Raw genomic sequence first — 18,961 nt, 5'->3', positions numbered from 1 at the left:
ACTTTTAAGCTGTCACATACCTAATATTGAGAAAATGTAACTGGTTTTATAGAACCTGTCAGTTCTAAAAGCAGACTCGAAGTCCATCAGCTATTGTGAATTTGATGCACAGCTTTTAAGTGAGCCTGTACTAAAATATAAAATCTATAAACTACACTCTGTTAAAACTATATCTGGCTTTATTTTGCTTGGGAAGACCATGCAAGGTAAGTCTGACCTATACTGCAGGATAGCTTGTACCTGAACCTTCTGAACTTTTAATCATTTCATTTTAATCCAATATTCCAAAGAATGTTTTATTTTCTGAAGCACCAGGCAAAACTGCATCTGAAACATTATATCAGGACAGAAGAAATACATACCTGAGGCACTCCAATCCTTCTGCAAGCTTCCAAGAAATTCTCCACATTTCGTCTGCACTTTGCCATTGTAAGTTTAGGCTGCAAAGAAGCAAAGGCATACAGTGTTCTTAACTGGCAAGGTTTAAAAAAAATTTATTTTTTATTTAAATAAAACTCTTAATAAATCTCTTTGCCAAAAACACTGCGCTGACATAAGCTTGTCTAATTCAAAGCAGGCTCTGCTGAAGTTTGCTTTTCTTAGAAAACCATCCCAGTTTTCAAAGCTGTTTTATGAAAAGCTAAGTTATGAAAGCTGGATGATTTTAAAAAAGGACTGTTCTAAGCCATGCAATATTTATATACACAGTGTTATATAAAACTGGCTAACACTTTTAGTGAGTACAGTATAATCATTTAAAAAATATCTTTTGATGAAATACACATCCATGGCTTCCATGCTGTGATTTCAGAGCAATTTCATGACATAAAGCAATCTAGAGTCTGTTCTGGATTACTATAATGCAAAACAATACAAATATCAAACAAAACTTCAATTAACAAAGAGGTAAAAAAAATAAAGGCTAGACGAAACCAAAAATGAATGGCAGAAAACTGGAAGTGAAGCTTGCTGCTTGTCAGCCTCTTCCAGATGTGTTTAATGCAGCTGTCTGAATTGCACTCAGTGGCATTTTTTCAGCTGAGGTTTTTCCTGCAGTCAGCTTTCACACCTCTTCAGACATACCACAGCACAGGCTCTGTCTTGTTCCTGCTCCCAAAGCTTATTCTCTTCTGGTTCAGGAGACACAAGCTCCCTGCTCCTATGACCACACTTTGGAGCAGCAGGCTCCAGGTGTTCAATAGTTCTGTAAGTGATGGGGTTTCTTCTGTCCCCTTCATGTGCTGTGCTTCCCCACCAAGGAAGCAGGTTAAAGGCAGCACTGGCTTCCTTCTCCCAAAGGACCACGGGAATACAAAGATCCCACTGTGCCTGGGGCATGAAGTGATGCTTCTCCTGCTCCTGGAGCCACGGGACTCCAGGCTGCCTCTTCCTTGGGATTCACATGACAAAGCCATGATTTAATTCCTAACAGGACATTCAGCTGCACATCAAACTGGCCCACTGAAAAGAGCTCACTGACGCAAGTCTCCTGAGCAGTGGCTCCCTGCCTTTGCTTGGAATGATCCCACAATCTGCCTAAAATGTTGGTGTGTCCAGTTCAGTCGTTCTCAAAGTAAGAGGGCCATCTGCCTGGTCACATCGACTCCCAGGGACACAACCACAATGACACACTTGGCAGCCCTGGAAGTGCCAGGTCAGGTTCCAATCAACACGAAGACTCACTCCAAAAGGATAAGGGAAGACTACGTGCATGTTTCAACTTCTTCCCCAAGGGACAATTTCTGATTTTGTTCCTTATTCATACAATTTAAAGGTGCATAACAAGCAATCTGCCTGTCCGTATTAGTTTCAAGTAGCTGATCCTAAATATTTTCACTGAACTTTCTGACTTCTATAAACACAAACTGGATAAATAATCTGTTATCTCAAAGATTCTGACCATTCTCTAATTCTGTGCTTTCCCTACAAAACAGACTGCAATACTTCCCTGCACTCAACAGCCCCCTGACACTGCCACCCTTTTTTCCTGTTATCACAAAGGTATGATGGGATTTGTTTTGTTCCAGGAGATGCTGTTCCCCAAGTATCTTGAGTGTGTTCTGCTAAAATTCCTAAGCAGAGGAATTTGTAGTGCTGTGGACACAGGAATCAACTTGGTCTCTTGGTTTCACTGTCTTGTGTACTAGGATCCTAGTTGTTGTAATTCCCTACTATGTTTTCCTGAACTTCTCAGACATTTTGATCTTTTAAAATATCCTGTTTCAGTTCTCGTGCCGAACTGTCTTGTATTTCACTAGTTTTGAAGGTAACGTGCTTAGGGAGGACAAGAAAATGTTAACATTTGCTTACAAGCTGTTAGAAGCAGCTTCCTTTAGATGAAACAAACCCAAACAGAATTTCATTTAGTGACACTACAGATGGTTATTTTCTGTCATGTACATTCACTGAGGAGAATGCTGAGTTTAGCGACCATCTGGACTACAGGACTTTGTAGGATGTCACTCTGGACAGCTATAAAGTAGTGTCACAGTCAGTTACACACTTACAACAGCAGGTGAGGGCACGTGGATGCTGGGGACGGAGCGGGGCCGCACGTGGTTGGCCAAGTGGCACAGGACGACGCCGTCCGTGAGAGCCGCCCCGAGGTCGCTGGGCAGCGACACCTTCAGCCGTGACTCGATGTTCTGTGGGAAACCAACAGGGACACACACAGGGGAGCTGAGAGCTGCATCCTTCCAGCTGCTCCATTCTGCACAAGTTGCATGAGGCAGACTTCTTGCAGCACAACTCTGTCCGCCCTCCTGGCATTTCCAACCCGCTTTCTGAATAACCCCAAGGAAAGCCCTGCGCATTGCTGTGGCCCAGGGCTGGCCACAGTCTGGGAGCGATTGAGTTCAAGGAAAACAGTTTTCATTGTACAGCACAGCGGACTAATACAACCATTATTCAAAAATAATGGAAACCAGGATCTAGGAACAGTATTCCTAACCCTGCATATTCTCAGAGAATGGTTCTGCTGAGGGAAGTGAAAATAATTGTCTTTGTGACATAAGCAGTCCTTTAAAAAGAAGGTAGTTAGCATTTGTTTAAGAGAATGAATAAAAATTCACTTCAGGCTTTCCAACTAATTTAAAATGCTGTGTGTATGTCACTGAGTTGTAATGCTGTATCCAAAATTTTAAGTATTAAAAAAACACTTAGCTTACCCGGGGAACAGAACAAGAGAGAGACTACATAGAAAGCAATCTGAGATAACATGACAGGGTCTGCAAACACCACCAAGCTTTGTTTTATCTAAGGTAACCTTTCTCCTTTAGAGAAAGGAGACTGTCCTTACTTCAACACTCCCCCCCAAAGAGAGAGAATTTTCTCTATCTGGGATGCTTATGGCTTTTGAGATTAGCTTCAGTAAGTATATTCTTATTTATTGGAAAAATTCAAACAATTAATTACAGCACCTCAAGAAATCCCTTCATGCTTCGCAGAAACAAGTCTGGGGCAAAGCAGAGCAGTGCCCTAATGCCACGTGGCATTTCCAATATTCCTGTTTATTGTCATTGTACCTGGGCACAAACCCAGTGTGCACCAGTGGTGCCCCATGGCAGACAAAAGGATAAATATTAGAAACATTTTGGGCTTAAAAGTTCTGTACTTTACTAAGGATAAGGTAAGAATCAACAGACACATCTAGAGCACATGAGGAAACCAGAATGGCAGAATGACTGGCAGCAGTCTCTGCACTCCATCTGCTTTTCTGTCAGCTTTATGGGCAAAAAAGAGTTTTAAAAAAAGACATTAAAAGGGGACAGTAAAGACAACTTTCCAGGGAGCTCCTTACAAGTGTGAAAGCTGATAATGAAGAAAGGAAGCACACATAAAAGCAGAGTTCACCAGACATTTATGAGCAGGAGCTGACACAGTTTATTATACAGAATTTGAAGCTGACTTTATCTACCACAAATAATCAAGTGCACCCATCTGAAAGAAGTACACAGACTGTACCACACCATTTAATTTTGGTCAGCTGTTCCCCATATTGGTTCAGTGAAACTGGTCCATAAGACAAAGGCAGATTTAGCAGGGTCACAGAACACATTTCCTGCTGTCTGTTCTGGCTCCTGGAGCACTTACCTTGCGTAGCTGCTCTATCAGCTCCAGCTCCTCCTCCCGCTGTTTGGAGTTTTGTCTCACTCGAGGGTCTGCAGAATCATTAGCAGGAGACAAGGCACAGGCAGAGGATGAAGCAACAGCTAAAACAGTAGCATGAAGGAAAGAAAATCACTAAGCATGATTTGGCTCTGTGTTCTTTGCTACTGCACTGCACACAAAGTTCCAGTCCATTCCTTTTCACAAATCTCCTTCTTACCTTTGATTATTAATCAAACTAACGGTCTACCAACTTAAATGAGATGTAAACACGATTCCCTCACTGTTTAACTCTGATCTTTCTGTTGGGTAATAGTCATGCACAAATGATGTCAAAGTTTTGCCACACTGAGTACCTAGAAACAGTTCTATTGTTCTCCAGAAATTGCAATTCTGTTACAGGCTACTGGGCAATGCAAGAATTATCAGGTTGTTGAAGGTTTGTGTGGCAAAGGTGTAAGCACAGACCAGGAATTCTCACGCTTCCAGAGATATGACAAAAGAATATTGAACAGCTCTAAATAAAACCCTGTTTGTTCACAATGTATATGACGCCTGTTTACAAATGGAACTCTAAAAGTAGTTTGAGGATAAAAAGCACTGCAAGCCCCAGGTAATGCAGATATCAATATAATGTAGCAAAACTAGCTGATTTCTGAGCTATATAACCTACCTTTCTTGGCTTCACCCCTGACAGCTGTTCGGAAAAGGAAACTCTCAGGTCGCTGGGAAGGGTTTCTATAGGAAGGCGGGGCTGCATGGCCAGGATATGGAGGGGAAAGGTGGACTAAACAAATGTGGAAAGGCACAGGAAAGGAAGGAGGAAGAAGGAAATGGTTAGAGTTTAAATAGGAAGTGGGTACAGCAATGTGGTAATTAAAAAGAACAAACCAAAAATTTTAATGTAATGATGACAAAATAAATTACAGCCATGCATGATAAAAGCAGAGCAGGAAAAGGAACTTCCAAGGACACTTGCATGCAAAGCACATTCCACATACCAATTCCAACAACTGCTCTGATTCTTGCTGAATGCATCTCTGTGCCAAAGCCTCTATGATAAAGGCCTAAACCAGCCAAACGCTGTGCTCTGCCTAAGGACATGCTTCATCCCTGCTGCCTCTTCCCTTGTGTTTTTCTAAGGAGACCCAAGTAACTGGGTAAATTCTCACACAAAGCAGTGCCAGAGGTGGGAACAGATGCTCTCCTCTCTTCATAGGACAAATAAGCAAGCAGGCATTTTGATCTTATTTTTCAGAATCTCTTTTCCTGTCCCTGTTACCTGTCTGAGCGGTAGGTGAGCCAGGGGTGATGGTAGATCTGTCATCACTCTGTGAATGAAAAAGCAGAGGAGTATGAATGGTCCTAATCTGGAAAAGCTTAAACTATATTTTAATTTGCTGTGTTTTAAGAAAAGCTCCATCCATCTAAACATGTTTCAGATAAATAACCAGAAATAAGAAAAACCACTGTATGTTGTTTCCCAAGTCTTATCTCTACAGAAACAGTTTTTTTCTTTTACAGAAATGACACAACTGCTTTTTTTCCTTAGGAAAAAATATGCTGAAAAAGCACTGACTATGCAATGACAGATCATTGTGAAGAGTGCTCTTTGCAAAGGGGACACCAAAAAACAGGTATTAAGCAACAAGCAGAACTGGCAGAACAACAGCCCCAACAAGGATACTCCTCTTTGACACCTTTGCTAATGCGGAACTGCTATTTACTGAACATCTGTCCCCAGTGAAACACACTGTGGTTTCATCACAGTGCTTACACAGACTAAGGACTCCTTGTGAGGAATGCATTCAGCACAGCAGTTTCCACAGGAAAGAAAGAAACAGGCAAAGAATACGAGTGTACTTTCGATGAACTCAACTTTATCAAGAGTAAACGAACTTGTACAGAAAAAGCAACATCAAAGACAACCAAGAACCCCTTGGAGCAGAGACCGGTTACAATGTTTTATAAATCAGGCCTCCTGTAGACACAGCCTAAAGCTAAGATGAGGTAATACCTACTACAGTTTAATCAGGTGAATCAGGTTCATACCCTACCTGAACTTTTGATTAGATGCTGACAGACTAACACCTGCTAAAACCGATGTGTGGATCCAAGATTTTTTTGTTGGCTCTAGTGGTGAATGATAATAGCAAGAGATACCTTGACAGGACTGAAGGTAGAGGCACTAGGCAGGGTAGTAGCACAGCTTTCTTGGTTCAGCCCTGAGAGTGACTGAATGCAGAAAGAAAGAGAAGGCAGTAGCAGAGTTAGTGAGTAGCTGACAGGTCATACACAAAGGTGGAATGCAGCAAAGTTAAAAATGAAGAGGTGATCACGATCACATTCTCAGAAACACTCGACAAGCAACACAGAAATACTTGCTGAACTATAGTTAAAACCTTCCTACCCTCCTGAACTTTCTGGGAGGTACAGTGCTTCATTTACATATAATATAGTGACATTAAAAACAGAAATAAGAACAGTAAGTGAGGCAAAAGCCTCTTTAGTAACACCTATGCCGTCAGAAAAAAGGAAATTCTACCTACAACAGTCCATTCTAGGCCACCATTGAAAATAAATAGCTTTCTTTTCAATGTTTTGAGGATGTTATGCATGTCTGAAAAATCGGAGAAACCCACATGCAAGAGGCTCAGTAAAACACACTTTGTATATGCTACAAACACTAAGAACTGGTCCTTGTGATTACACACAAAGTAAATGAGATTCTGTGGGTAGAATCTCACTCTTGGGGAAGCGAGATCAGTGTCAGGATTTACAGTGTTGCCACAAATGAAGTGCAATCATATTTCAATTATGGCCAATATCAAAACCAGCCAAATAAACAACTTTTCCTGTTTATAGAACAGGGGCTGTAGTTGTGCCCTTCTGTCACGGACAAGTGGATCTAGAAGGCCAAATCCTACTGAATGCACCATCAAAACTTTAACATTTGAGGACTGAATGGCTCACTATGCTTTCTGAAACAACATTCAAGCAGCAAAGTGACAGTTCAGCACAGGAAAGAACATCAAATGACACCCAGAGACTCTACAGGTAGCGAAAGATACATTTAGGAATTAGTTTTTAAAACATTTGCAACTATTCTGCCACTTCAGAACAGCACAGCCAGAGGGACTAGAAGGGAAGGCTTACACTCAGGGCAAGCCTTAAACACGAATGTTTTTAGGCCCTGTACAGACTTACAGCTGATCCTCGAGACTACCTCTTTCTCCAGAGCAGGACACAGCCAAAATGATATGGTTTTTTATTATTTTTTAAGAGCTTCAAATATCACTTGACTTAGACAACACATTAGCTTGCACATGAGAACAGTAAAATAAACCAGAACTAGGTGGGCTGTAACATCAATATATCTGCTTATTCCTGTATGAAAAGAGCAGGGCAAGCTTGACACAGACTAACAAGAAGCGGCCACTATGCAGGCACCCAGCAGTGGGCAGAGGGAAGGGGACACGGCACAGCACAGGGAGGGACAATCACAACACCAACACACCGCATGCTCGTCACCTGTTTGCGAGTGCCTGGCCTCCTTTTAATGGTATTGGTGTTATTGTCAATCTCAAACACAAAGAGAGGCTCAAAGCCATTCTGTCAGGGGCAGTAAGGAAAGAAAAAAGAGGGAAGAAAGGAAGAAGTGAGGCAGAGAAAAGAAAAGGCAGCCACAGCACTAATGGAGCCAGGACGCTGCAGTTCAGACTTACACCACCCTCTGCACATGATGCACGCAGTCTTTAGGTCTAGCACTGAAGTCACAAAAACTGCCCTGTGCCAGAAACAACTGCAGATACAGGCAGTGCCAAAGGAGAGCCCAACCAGAACTCTCCATGAACCAAATAGGGATATTTTAAAGGAATTCTGTTATTAAACATTTGAATACACAACTGAATGCCAACGGTCTGAGAGAAAACTCCAGGGCACAAGTTTGCTAAGTCAAGCCCTGCTTAGTTTACCCATATCATTATTATTTGTAACACTCTGGTGCCTAACTCAAATTTAGTCTGAACTTAAAAGGTTTCAGAGATTCTATGTGCTAGCAGTAATATGACAGCCTCCGGCCACATTTGAGACCACAACAAGTAAACAACACAAGGAAGGGAGCACAAGGCAGCAATGACACAATGGTTGTGAGAGGAAGAGGTCACAGTGGCTGCCTGATGTTTCTGAAGTACCTTGTGGGCTTTGCAGCAGAGAAACGGAGCAGCAGCTAGAGAGGGTGTTTTGGGTTTTTTCCCCCCCTTTGATAGCACTAACGTTGTAAGGAATAGTAGAGGAGAAGAGAAGGTGATATTTAGAGAAAAATGAGATTTAGACGCAGTGAAGGCTGAAATCATTAACCGAGTCTGAAAGCTTGATATCAGCTCTACAAGTGATCTCCATTGTAATGAATGGAACTATCCTTGCAAGAACAGCAAGAGGTTCTGACTAACATAAAACTTTTATTTTCTCAGACAGGCCAGTGATTACATTTCTTCAACATTTTAGTCTAGTTATCTATCACAGGTCAACCCAAAAAAATCCACCACTGTGTGCAATGAAGTTTTACACCCACTTCAAATCATAGATATGCAGGAGGAACTACAACTAAACTGAACCATTAACATTCACAGAAGATATGGGCAATCATTCTGGGACTTCAAACCAACAGTCCTGACGTTGTTTATAAACAGAAGGAAATTGACCATTTCCTTGTCAGAGCAACCTGTGCAACATGGATACATTTTAATTTTAATTAGTGATTAAAGACAACGAGACAACCAAAAGAAACACTGAAGATTTTAAAAAGGAGATTCACAATTTAAATTTTTTGTTAAAGCAATAAAAATGCCAGAAGAGCAAAGTAGTAAAATAAAAGCTCACTTGCTTTCTAACTACATATTAGATTTAGTATTCTTAAAAGATTTTCCTTATGTCCTCAGAAATTAAACCTAGCTAAATTTCAAACCCATTAGGATAGGGAAAATGTCAAATGAAATGCAATAAAATATGAAAGGTAAAACCAATGTAAACACTTACAATTTTTTTTAAAGCAAACTAATGACCATTTCCTTGATGTTAAGCAAGTTTTTACCATACAAGACACATTTGTGTAAACAAAAAAAAGATACAAATTCATGAGCTAGTATGGGCTCAATGTTCCAGTTACAGTAATTGCCAGAAACAGCTGCCCTGGCATGTGTGATCATTAGGCACAGTGTGGATTTCCACCACAGAAGAGAGCTGCACATCAGAAACCCCAGCATTTCATGTACTATTATAATTTAGTGCTGCTGAAAAATGTGAGGAACGAAAAGAAAAACGAACAGAGAAATCACTGCTTTCAATCCTTCCCTGCCAGCCTGGTCACTCTTTTTGTGAAGTAAAAAGATGCAACTTGGTTAAAGACAAAAAAGGAAACAAACAGCAATGGAAGACAGTTTCGACATAATTTCTGAAAATTCTGTATCTTAATTTACAACAGAAGTTATGTGATCGCACAATCAAATAGAAATGGGGTTCTTACAGGTGTCTTTAAAATACATTCCAAAGATGAATTCACTGACAACAGGGAATTATCTCAACCCAAACTACTGCTGTTCTCCTGCTTTTTATGACCTAACTATGAAAGCAGATTTTAATATGCTCATTGATTATGATTTCTCTAAACAGACACATGATTATTAAATTTCTCTCTAGCATTTTAAGCTTTTTTTCTCACCCACAAAGTCTTATGACAGCAGAAATCTCAGAAAGTCTGAATAAAGACACAATAAATATCTTGACCAGCACATTCAGGAGGGAGACACACTAACCAAGAGCACTGCCTAAAGAAAATTTAGGCAGATAATGAAAACACATAAATCAAGAAAACCAATTCCAGGCATGCAGTCATGCAACAGCAGGCAAATAAGGTGTATTTTTAATTTTCTAGACATGGATTATGACATTAATTAGATTTTTTAGTTATGCTACATTGCTAAGATGCTACAAAGGAAGAAATAGCATAAAACATGAATTATGTCCATACATGTTTTTATTTTTGGTAAGTGTTCAGAATAGATGATTTTTAAGACTAACAAACAATAAAACTGTATGAGCAGTATTTCATGATTTGTAACATTCATAAGTAGAACACTTTTTTCTTGTGCCAAGTATTTCTAACCCGCATGTGCAGGAGACAGACAAGTTAAAGTAGAAGGGTGTACTAAGCATGAAAATTGCTTATTTGACACTGAAGAGCACATCAATTATGAAGCAAGCTGAATGGAGAAGAAGTCAAACCAGAACAACTAGAGGTGAATTTTTCATTTTAGAAACTGTTCTTTACTATCAGTAATTTTCTTCTGCTCTCAAACAAAATATAAGCTTTAATTATTTTGAGGAAAAAATCATTGTATTATTAGCAAATGTCTGTCAGCAGAAGTGTCAACGTATTCATAACATCATAGTTCACAGCTAAGCTACTTTCCAAAGAAGATCATCATGTTTTATGCTATTTAGATTAGCTCTAAAACAGTTGGTCTAATCTGAGACAATCATAACATGTTGTCATTTCTATGCTCTAGAATCTGCCACAGAAAAAGGCCATTACGTGCAGGATCTTACCACTAACAAGGCACTATCATCAGTATGCTGAGACCTTCTGGATGGAAAGGGACACTGGGAGGTGGGAGAGATGGAGCAATGTCAGAAACACACACAATGTCAGAAACACACGGTATGTGAACAGACAGACATTTCGGAATGTACTGCTTGCTTACAGCACTGTGAGGCTCTTTAAAACAATCCATGAACTATCTGTAACTGTAGGGATACACAGCCACATGACCCAGGAATTACAGTGCAGTCATATCACTTAAGGAATCAATTATTCTGCTTTCTGTGTTGTGTCAAGCAAATACAGAACACTATGCATTCATAGCGCTTACTCTGCCGGAACAAAGAACCTTTTAGAAGAATAAATTAGGAACAGAAAAACAATAAGAAGAAAAAGGAGCAAAAACTATTTCAATTACCCCGTATTTCATAATTTTCTAACAAGAAGAGTTAGTTGGCAAATGCTGCTAAAGAACTATCATATTCATTATAATATTAGAAGTTTTGATCTGATTTAACACTACCAAGGGAATTCTCTTTCTCAGGACAAAAGTGGGGATGGGAAGCAGTGGAAGAGCTGTCACTACGCAGAAATCCGATGCAGAGAGTGAACAGATGTCATTGACTCAGCTCGGTATATTCTAGAAGGCTGAGCTTTGTATGATTTGTGTTCCTGGTTTTGATTATAAAAACTATATTACTATAAAATATAGTAGAAAAAAAACACTTATTTAAATAAAAATATTTATTCCTTTTTCTGACAGCCCTCAAAATTCTAAAGCTTAGTATTTCTGGGACAACTGGCGATCTACTAACAGGAAACTGGGAGAAAACTGATCAGCAAAGGATGACAGTAACACTGGAACTTGACTAAACACTCCTGTTAGAATAGCAACTGTACTGCTCACAAGGAGCAGGTTAAAATGGAACATGAAATGTATTTTCTGCAGAGAACATAGAAAATATACAAAAAACAATAAAACAACACACTTGGACAGGCAATCTATATGAACAGAAGAAAATACTAGACTGACCCCATTAAAAACCTCCAACCCAAAGCTTAATATTACATAAAAAACTATGCTACAACGCAGTTTTGAGGTATTTTCCACAATGAGGAAAGTAACTCTGATGGAGAGCTAAGAATTTAAATGCTGACACCCCTATTCATGCTCTTATTGGACTCTTACCTCACTATCCATTGGACTTTGTTTCTGAGGACTCAAGGAGGCTTTTTGCTACACAGAAAAAGAAAAAATTAATTTTAAAATAATGTCACAGAGAGACAGAAGCTCAGAACAAACCAGCATAATTTAAAAGTGGTTTAAATCAGAAGTTTTAGATTTTAAATAGAACATGCTTTGGGGACATCACAAATTTCACCGAGCTGAAACTTCCCTGATATTATTTAAAAAAATCAGCCTTTATTCCACACTCAAACAAGCAAAAATTTCAAATTACACATATCAAAGACGCATAATAAACCCAAAATACAACCCAAGGCAGGAATTTAACTGCTGAGAAAAAAGTGGTCATGAATAACAAAGGAAGCAGAAGAAAAATATCAAAAAAAAAAATCAAACCCAAACCAAAAAACCCAGGAGACTCATCAATGAACAACATGCATCCTATAAGCTTAATATTTAACTAAAGGACTGAGATGAATCTTTAATAAGCAGCTTTACTACAAAATAGTGCTTGAGGCCTAAGAATAGTTATTGCTAATGAAAAGCCTAGTTTCAGACAGCTATGACCCTTTCTCTAAACTAACTTTATACATTAAATGCATTAAATATAAGCAATAAACCATTCTTTGCCTCTGCAGACCAGCCTAAATCCAAAATAAATATTAACCATAACATTTCTTAAATCTGTGATGGTGAGATTCAGGTAAGTGACCAGAGCAGCAATCAGTAAAACAAATTTAAATCAACTATCATATAAATAGACTGGCATGTTAAGCAGAAGACTTCATATTGAGTGCAGAGACAGAGAAGACTTAGTGTTCAGAGTGAGTGCCTGATGTACCATAGGTTTGCATCCATGCTTTACCCAGAATCAACTAATTTTATTGTCAAAAAATAGCAAAATAGATCAGGCAGCATATTGTTTTTGTGCAAATGATTATGTTCTACCTGCCAAAATTGTCTTCAAAATTAAACTGCCTCTATGCCTGCTCAGATAGAGGCCTCTTCTTTGTTAAACCAATCCCGTAACATCTACGCAAATAAAAATTGAGAAAATAAGGTGAAATACGCAAAAATCAGAATTCTTTGCAACAATCATATTTTAGGTAAATCTTCCATCTTCCTCCCCAGTTCTAGCTTTGCCTGTGTTAAGCTACAGCACCAACACTTAATGAACATAAATGCTATTTGTCTAAATTCTTTATAAAGCGCTAGGAGCGTAACGTACAAGCAGTAATTACCACGGCAATTAGTTATAATTAAGGGATTTAGAAAAGATAAAGTATGGAGTAGGTACTAAAAGGAGGTACCTTAACAAAGTCAAAGACAGCTTCTCTCTGAATCTGCTTCGTTCTCATCCTCTCCTCCTCATACTGAAGGGCTGCCAGCTGCGCCTCCCGACGGGTGCGCTCGATGTGCCGGCGGTGCAGCTCCGAATCCGCGTTAGGCACCTGCAGTCAAACAGGGCACCAGGCTGTGAACTCAGAGCTGCAGATGGGCTGTGGAGAAACAGCCCACGTCTCATGGATAACATCAGTTTGGTTCTGCATCAAACTCATTCAAAACTATTGGAATTCTATGTGTTACCTGGGTGAGGTGACTTGATAGCGAGAGAAAATAAGGTGAATCAGGCAGGGGTCTGACAAATGCAAAAACAGAGAGTAAGCAGACTTTTAATCTTAAATCTAAACATTTTGCATACATGAATTGTCAGTGACACACAAGTATCTGATCAAATCAGAAGAGTAACTGTCCACTAACAGCTGTGATGACGATTTAACTCACTGTGAATGACAGATTTTGTGAAGTCATTTCCATTTCTTCTCCTGAGTTGTGATAACATTTTTTACAGCACAAGATGTACCAGTGGGATTGTACATTTGGCCTACTACACTGAGATACTCAGTACTTCATACCCATTCTCTAAGAGTAACCAGACCAGGAGTTTTTCACATGATCCTCATTTAGAGGAACAACTGGATAGTATGGTTATTTGAGCGAGGGTGAAATAATAAAGTGAATCAGCAGAAACATTCAGTTTCTTTTTCCCTACCTCTCTGTCCTGTCCACATAACTCCTTAGTACTTGGTGATGCTCTCTGTCCTGCATCAAATTTAGAGTTTCAGGTCTCCGTAATTCATCTGTATCCCTGCAGGTAAGACACCAGGTGGAAGGGGGTTTGGCCACTGATGCATATAGACTGCTGTCAAATTAATTCTGCTCTAGATTACAACTGTTTTTGTAAGAGAAATGTCCAAACAATTAGCTTCACGTAATCACAAAGTGAAATTTGGACTAAAGAAATCACATTGTGATACCAAGTCAGATTACAAGTATTGCAGTTCGTATTTAAACAAAACTTGACTAATCAAAAATGGTTTCAAATCACAGGAAGATGTATTCTCTCTTTTAAGACATTATTTGGGTTATTGTAGACCTTATTTTGCTCTGGAAAGAGCAGAATTATTTTTAAACATCAGGATCCTTTGGTATTTTCAGCACAAACCGGTTCACCTCAGCAATCAGGTGACTGCCAGTGACACAAGCCCTCAAAGTCACAAGGTAAACAAGAACCCATCTGGCTCTTATCCATCATTTCAACCATAAGAGAGAAATTTTGCAGTCAGTTCTTTGCTAGAAGGCAGCTGTTATTAGCACTGAAACAATTCCCAAGGTCCACAGCCCACAGCAGTACCCTGACATGCTGCTGCTTAGAAAACAAGTTGATGGAAATCGAGGATCTTACTCTTGACAGCCTCAACTCTGCGACCTTCGCTCCTGGGGCAGCCATGGAACACAGACCCACTTAACCATGCATTTCTAAAAAATATCAGTCCAGCTGGCTGTGTGCTCACTTAGGGCCTTTTCCTCATGGAGAGGAGATGTGGAAGACCCGTATGTTACAGGTCTCTTCTGTTACTTAAATTATCACTGAGGCACATGACAAACCCGTTACTTAGAGCTGTTTTGAACAGACTGAGTTCAGCTCAGTGCCAAGGAGTGTGTTCAGAGCAGAGCACACACAGCTTTGTTGCATCAGGAATGCACCACAGTCTGTCCAGAGGCATAAACTGTATTTATTTAATTGAATCAACTAATGTAAGTACTCTTGAAATGAAGTCTGTGTTACATCCAACTTTCAGAATTTTAATGGCTCCAGCATGCTAAAGAAAAAAAAAAAAAAAAAAAGGCTGCCTGCCAAGGCATTTGCACAGAATTACTGTGGAAACACTTTACAGCTTGTGGTTGCCACAAAATAAAATTTGACTAATGCCAGATTAAAATAAAGAAATTACTCATTGTCTTATGGCCGTTTTTACACAATTTTGAAGGCAATAACAAGATGATCTGGTTTTAGTGCCTTAATAATTTCACTCTGCTGCAGCATAGTAAGCTCCTATTCATCCAGATTGTTGATTAAGTACTTCCTCATGGAGATCTGCAGCTATCCTTCAGTTAAATTTTGAAACCACTGGATACCTTACTGAACTTCAACTTCCTTTATCATTAACATCTGTCTGTGTAAACAGTAGCTCTCCCCAGCTAACCAGCCTTCTCCTATTTCCTTCAGATTTATCATAAATCAGGGTTCGTAAAGTCTAATTATTTCCACGTTGACCACAAACATTCAAATAAAAAGTAAACAAACAAGCAAAGAATCAATTTTTCAAACCAAGAACACTCACTTTTTTGGCAGAGAACATGGCAAAACTGCTATATCACTTTATACCTGACTTGTGGACAGGGTAAGGAATGCTGACATATGCTGAAATAGTTACCCTCCCTTATATCAGAACAGCTACTGTATCTGCACATTTCAGAATGCCTGTTAAAATGTTGCCAAAACTCTGGAAAAATTTACACACTAATCTTCGTTTCATTTGCTCTTTCAATACCATTTTAGAATCCATTATAAATTGGTTTCTACTGACAGCGTAAGTAATGACATACTTAGGACTAGCAGTTGTCTTTTCCACTCCTCTGCCCCCCCCTCAACATTCCAAGTACAACTGGGCTGTTTTTCTGTGGAGTCACTTTCACTCCACAGATTACTAAAGTGCTTCAACAGTATAATAAAGGTTCTATCAATTTTCACTTGCAAGAATTCGCTTGTTTTTTATCTTTTATTTGCTTATTTTCTTTTCTTTTAACTAGACATCCAATATTCTTTTCAGAAACCTACCCACCCCTTATTGATACTCTGTCCCGTTCTGACCTTTAATTTACAGAAAAACATTCTCTCTGATAAGCCCAGTAATCCTTAAAGAGCATGGGCATACTTATCAAAATAAGCAACTTGTTTTCAGAACTGATTCCCATTCTATCCCTTCTGCTGCTGTAAGCTCATGATTATGGCCCAGAAAGGTCTTTTAAAATAAATGAATCTCCTACAATATCAAAACCAGTAGGAGTCAACCAAGAATGTGTCCTCATGGCACATCCGTTACTCCATAGTATCTCTATCCTTCCTGCAAGTACCTTTATCCTGTTTATCCTCTATGTAACACAGCTTAAATCAACTATTTAATTGAAGCAGAAATTAAATCATAAAAAGCAGGTATTAAATCAGTTTAAAAAGATGCAGTTTAATTATGCAGATTTATTTAACCAACTGATTTAAAGTCAAGCATTAGCATAGAATAATTACGTCTTTTGCCACTCACTGCCATTATTAGAATTCCAATGCCTAATTTTTGGAGCAATAACTCATCAAAAAATGCCATACACATTTCTGGTGAAGCAACAGAAAACAATGCCATTTTCTAAACATGTTCAGTAAATACATGCTCTGCATTCAAAATGAAATTCTGGATAAAATTATTGTTACCACAGTAAATCTTACCTGTTTTGATGTAAATGTCGTCTTGTATCCTCTGTTCTCTGAAATTCTCTGATGGATACAGGCTTTACTGGTGAGCTCTAAGCAAAAACCCACAAAAGACTAAGCTAGCAATTGATTCAGAAAACTGTACATAAATGCCAAACAATCTCTTTGTAGAGCTTCATTTGTAACTACTGGTATTTAAAACACCTGACAAAGAAGCACAAAACACAAGTCAGGGATGTTCATTTCCAACCAAGCAATTTCACTCTTATTTGTTTCTCCAATTTAAATAAATAACAGTTTCAAGATTATATATGCCTGCTGATGACTTCAGGAGTTTAAAACCCCCAGTATTAAGAATCATGCAGAGAAGTCCATGAAGGTATAAAACTTGTATTGAAATGTAAATATATTCTTTGACGTTTAACTCTACAAGTGTACAGCAGTGAAGACTGGATTCTCAGAACTACAGAATAAAGAGGCTGATGGTCTTTTCTGACATTCTAAAGACAGGTCCCAGAAGGACTAAGAAAGCAAAAAAAGGGATTAATAAGAATTCTTTAGGTTTAATTTGAGCAGTGAAATAATCTATTGAGAACAGAGACATATTGCCTTTGGTGTTATTTAAGAACTTCCACTGACACCCATTAACATAGGAAAATAGAAATCTTCAAGATTAAGTTGCCCATTTCCATCATGCCTGCATGCATGATGCTATAATGCAATCAGCCTTCCCAAGCAGTAGAGTATTTTGGACTGTCTTTTTAGAGAAACCACTCCTTCAGCTAAAAGCAGTTTAACTTTTATGACAAGACAGACCCCAAGGAATAGCTGTTGTGATGCTGACCAAAGCTTTTTCCCTGTCTAGAGCGAGGAGTCCTTGGGTTGCATTGCCTACAGTGGATTTTTCTGAGTTCTGCTCTTGTGTCTGTGCTTCAGCTTCTGTGATCTGATATTGAATTCATGAGCTTTGCAAAATGAATGCATCTCTCATATCAGTGTGACTGATTTTAAACACAGTAATATAAAGTTGACAAGATAGGGGCCAAGCTCCTACATAAAAGCTAAAGATCCACTTTTTCTTTTTTTCTTTCTTCAAATAGCAAATATCTTTCTGCTTCGAAACACACAGAACTTTGAAAGGACTCACCTGAATCACAGCACCATAGTTACTGTTTAAGCAGGGCGGCCACAAAGATTTTTTCAGACAAGTTATTCATGTAGTCTGTACAGCGAGCCACTGAACTGTGGAACTGCGTACTTCGGTATTAATTACAACTGACAGAACACAGAAGGAAATGTGATGTGGCTAAAAACCTGTTTCTATAGGTTGGACTCTCCAGAAGGGTAACATCCAAATGACCTGACAGGGAAGAGTTTTCCCCAGGGCTTTGCTGGGGTGTGTGGATTGAACGAATGCAAGTAAAAGCACCACCTCATTGGAGATCCTCCGCTGGTCGATGTACGCCATGAACTGGGAGCTGAGGCTGTCTGGGTCCAGGCACTTGGGCTGCCTCACCTCCTCCTCCTCCTCCTCTGTAGCACAGCTGTCAATGTAGTCGATCTGATCGAGATCGTGTTCCACTTGACAAACATACACAGAGAAAACACCCACAGTTAGACAACCCACAAGAGAGGGAAAAACCCACCAGGACAGCAAGGTCAGGAACTAACGCCCTGCTTTTTCTGCCATCTGGGAAAGCTCAGCCTGAAAGCTCTTGGATTTTGCCAGGCCCACTAACATTAGATAAAAAATTTTTGAAATAATGATAAAATTTATGCCTTTTAAAAAGCCATGAGGAACATGTATCAGGCAGGCAGTTCTATACTGCTGGCTGCAGATATTTATGCAGAGACTGAAAAAGTAAATACTCTGATTTCCTTTTCAAAACTAAAAGCTATATATCAAAATCTTTCAGCTAATATCAGGACTGTACAATGACCTGTGTACATTTTGGAATAATTTCTCTTAGTTCTCTGTCAGAAAAATCAGAATGGATATGACAGATCCTTCTACTAGTATTACTACTACAACAAAACAGAGAGCAGCATGTCTAAACTTATCTGGATGCAAATACAATAAATATAAGAAGTGTATGTGGGAATAATGAACAACACTACAGAAAACAACAAATATACAATATTTGGCAATATAAGGCACCTGCAAACACCTCTAAAACAATATAAGGCACCTGCAATTTCATTTTAAAAGAAGAATGAAAAAAGAAAATAGGAATCACTGAAA

The 18,961-nt window shown here is 39.1% G+C and overlaps 1 protein-coding gene across 22 annotated transcripts in view; it reads right to left on the bottom strand.

Annotated features, from left to right (window-relative positions):
• Positions 1-18,961, bottom strand: part of LRCH3 (leucine rich repeats and calponin homology domain containing 3) — a 62,178-nt gene that overhangs the window by 8,369 nt on the left and 34,848 nt on the right. For 3 of the 22 annotated variants that reach the window (XM_040074864.2, XM_040074861.2, XM_040074871.2), the window contains exons 9-22: positions 18,152-18,300; positions 16,735-16,811; positions 13,945-14,040; positions 13,479-13,530; positions 13,202-13,342; positions 11,895-11,942; positions 10,714-10,767; positions 7,639-7,719; positions 6,271-6,342; positions 5,390-5,438; positions 4,781-4,894; positions 4,093-4,211; positions 2,508-2,645; positions 363-440 (exon numbers count right to left, since the gene is read on the bottom strand). In XM_040074864.2, the coding sequence (XP_039930798.1) occupies positions 363-440; positions 2,508-2,645; positions 4,093-4,211; positions 4,781-4,894; positions 5,390-5,438; positions 6,271-6,342; positions 7,639-7,719; positions 10,714-10,767; positions 11,895-11,942; positions 13,202-13,342; positions 13,479-13,530; positions 13,945-14,040; positions 16,735-16,811; positions 18,152-18,300 (1,268 nt within the window). The remainder of the gene's footprint in view (positions 1-362; positions 441-2,507; positions 2,646-4,092; positions 4,212-4,780; positions 4,895-5,389; positions 5,439-6,270; positions 6,343-7,638; positions 7,720-10,713; positions 10,768-11,894; positions 11,943-13,201; positions 13,343-13,478; positions 13,531-13,944; positions 14,041-16,734; positions 16,812-18,151; positions 18,301-18,961) is intronic. The other 19 variants (XM_040074883.2, XM_040074865.2, XM_040074876.1 and 16 more) reach the window with 14 other exon arrangements.

This window comes from Hirundo rustica, chromosome 10 (genome assembly GCF_015227805.2).
Source record: "Hirundo rustica isolate bHirRus1 chromosome 10, bHirRus1.pri.v3, whole genome shotgun sequence".
NCBI classification, from domain to species: domain Eukaryota; kingdom Metazoa; phylum Chordata; class Aves; order Passeriformes; family Hirundinidae; genus Hirundo; species Hirundo rustica.
Note: the sequence above shows the minus strand (reverse complement) of the source record. Positions and strands in the feature narration are given on the sequence as shown.